The 1,002-nt window shown below is 39.4% G+C and overlaps 1 protein-coding gene across 1 annotated transcript in view; it reads right to left on the bottom strand.

Annotated features, from left to right (window-relative positions):
- Nucleotides 1–1,002, bottom strand: part of LOC140919188 (uncharacterized) — a 16,946-nt gene that overhangs the window by 15,743 nt on the left and 201 nt on the right. Inside the window, exons 2-3 of the mRNA XM_073364757.1 lie at nucleotides 636–708; nucleotides 409–488 (exon numbers count right to left, since the gene is read on the bottom strand). Of these exons, the coding sequence (XP_073220858.1) occupies nucleotides 409–488; nucleotides 636–708 (153 nt within the window). The remainder of the gene's footprint in view (nucleotides 1–408; nucleotides 489–635; nucleotides 709–1,002) is intronic.

The raw sequence follows: 1,002 nt of genomic DNA, 5'->3' as shown, positions 1-1,002 counted from the left end.
ATCGATTAAGTAAAACTGGAACTCGATTTGAACATCGATTTGAAATATGACGGTTACTCTTTTTTTTCTAGCCGTTGGAACATCATTATTACTGAATCGATTGAGGATTCCCAGCAACGGTAACCTAATCGATTGGGAAATCGATTTACAAGGTTAAGAGTATAAATAGGAACAGTTCTAAATCGATTTCTGCATTGTATTTTCCAGACTTTCACTGATTCTCTTGTCTGCTTCATTCTTCTGTCTCTGTATCTGTTAGTATCTTTCTGCATTCTATTTTCCAGATTTTCACTGCTTTTCTCTTGTCTGCTTCATTCTTCTGTCTCTGTATCTGTTAGCATCTTCATTCTACATTCTACCTACTTCGAATCTACATCAAATTATTGATATGGCACGTGTAAAACAGACCCAAGCTCGTACTCCATCACCCTCATCTTCTTCTACAAGTGAAACACCTTCACCCCCACCAACTTTGACTAAGAGAGTACCTATACCAACTCACAAAATTCTTGCCAAAGATAAGGGCAAGGCTCCTGCACCAATCCAAGAGAAGACGAAGAAACGTAAGGAACCCCCAACAGAGAAGCTCATGGCTGATGCCATGAAAGAGATATCTCAAAAGAGGAAGAAGAAACCTAATTCTTCACCACCTCCCAAGAAGGTCTCAGCACCAAAGGAAAAGGAGGCACAACCATCTCTATCAACAGACTTTGCAAAGAGGAAAATTCATGAGGCAAGAACCATGGATTTTGCATACTTTGATGTTGTTGAATTCACGTTTCAGAATCATCTCAGATTTCATGGATTGGAGAGTTTTCTTTCTTCTACACTTGATAGCTACCCAAGGCTGATAAGGGAATTTTATTCTACTTTCAAGTTGACTGAAGAAGGGTTTACTGCTTTAGTTAATGGAAAAAGGATTGCAATGTCCTTTGATGTTTTCTCTACCTTGTCAGGATTGCCATTCTACGGCAAGTCTATCGATGGCAGCTCGGAAGCTGA

Source organism: Cicer arietinum, unplaced genomic scaffold (genome assembly GCF_000331145.2).
Source record: "Cicer arietinum cultivar CDC Frontier isolate Library 1 unplaced genomic scaffold, Cicar.CDCFrontier_v2.0 Ca_scaffold_5784_v2.0, whole genome shotgun sequence".
NCBI classification, from domain to species: Eukaryota; Viridiplantae; Streptophyta; class Magnoliopsida; order Fabales; family Fabaceae; genus Cicer; species Cicer arietinum.
This window is presented reverse-complemented; position numbering and strand designations above follow the sequence as displayed.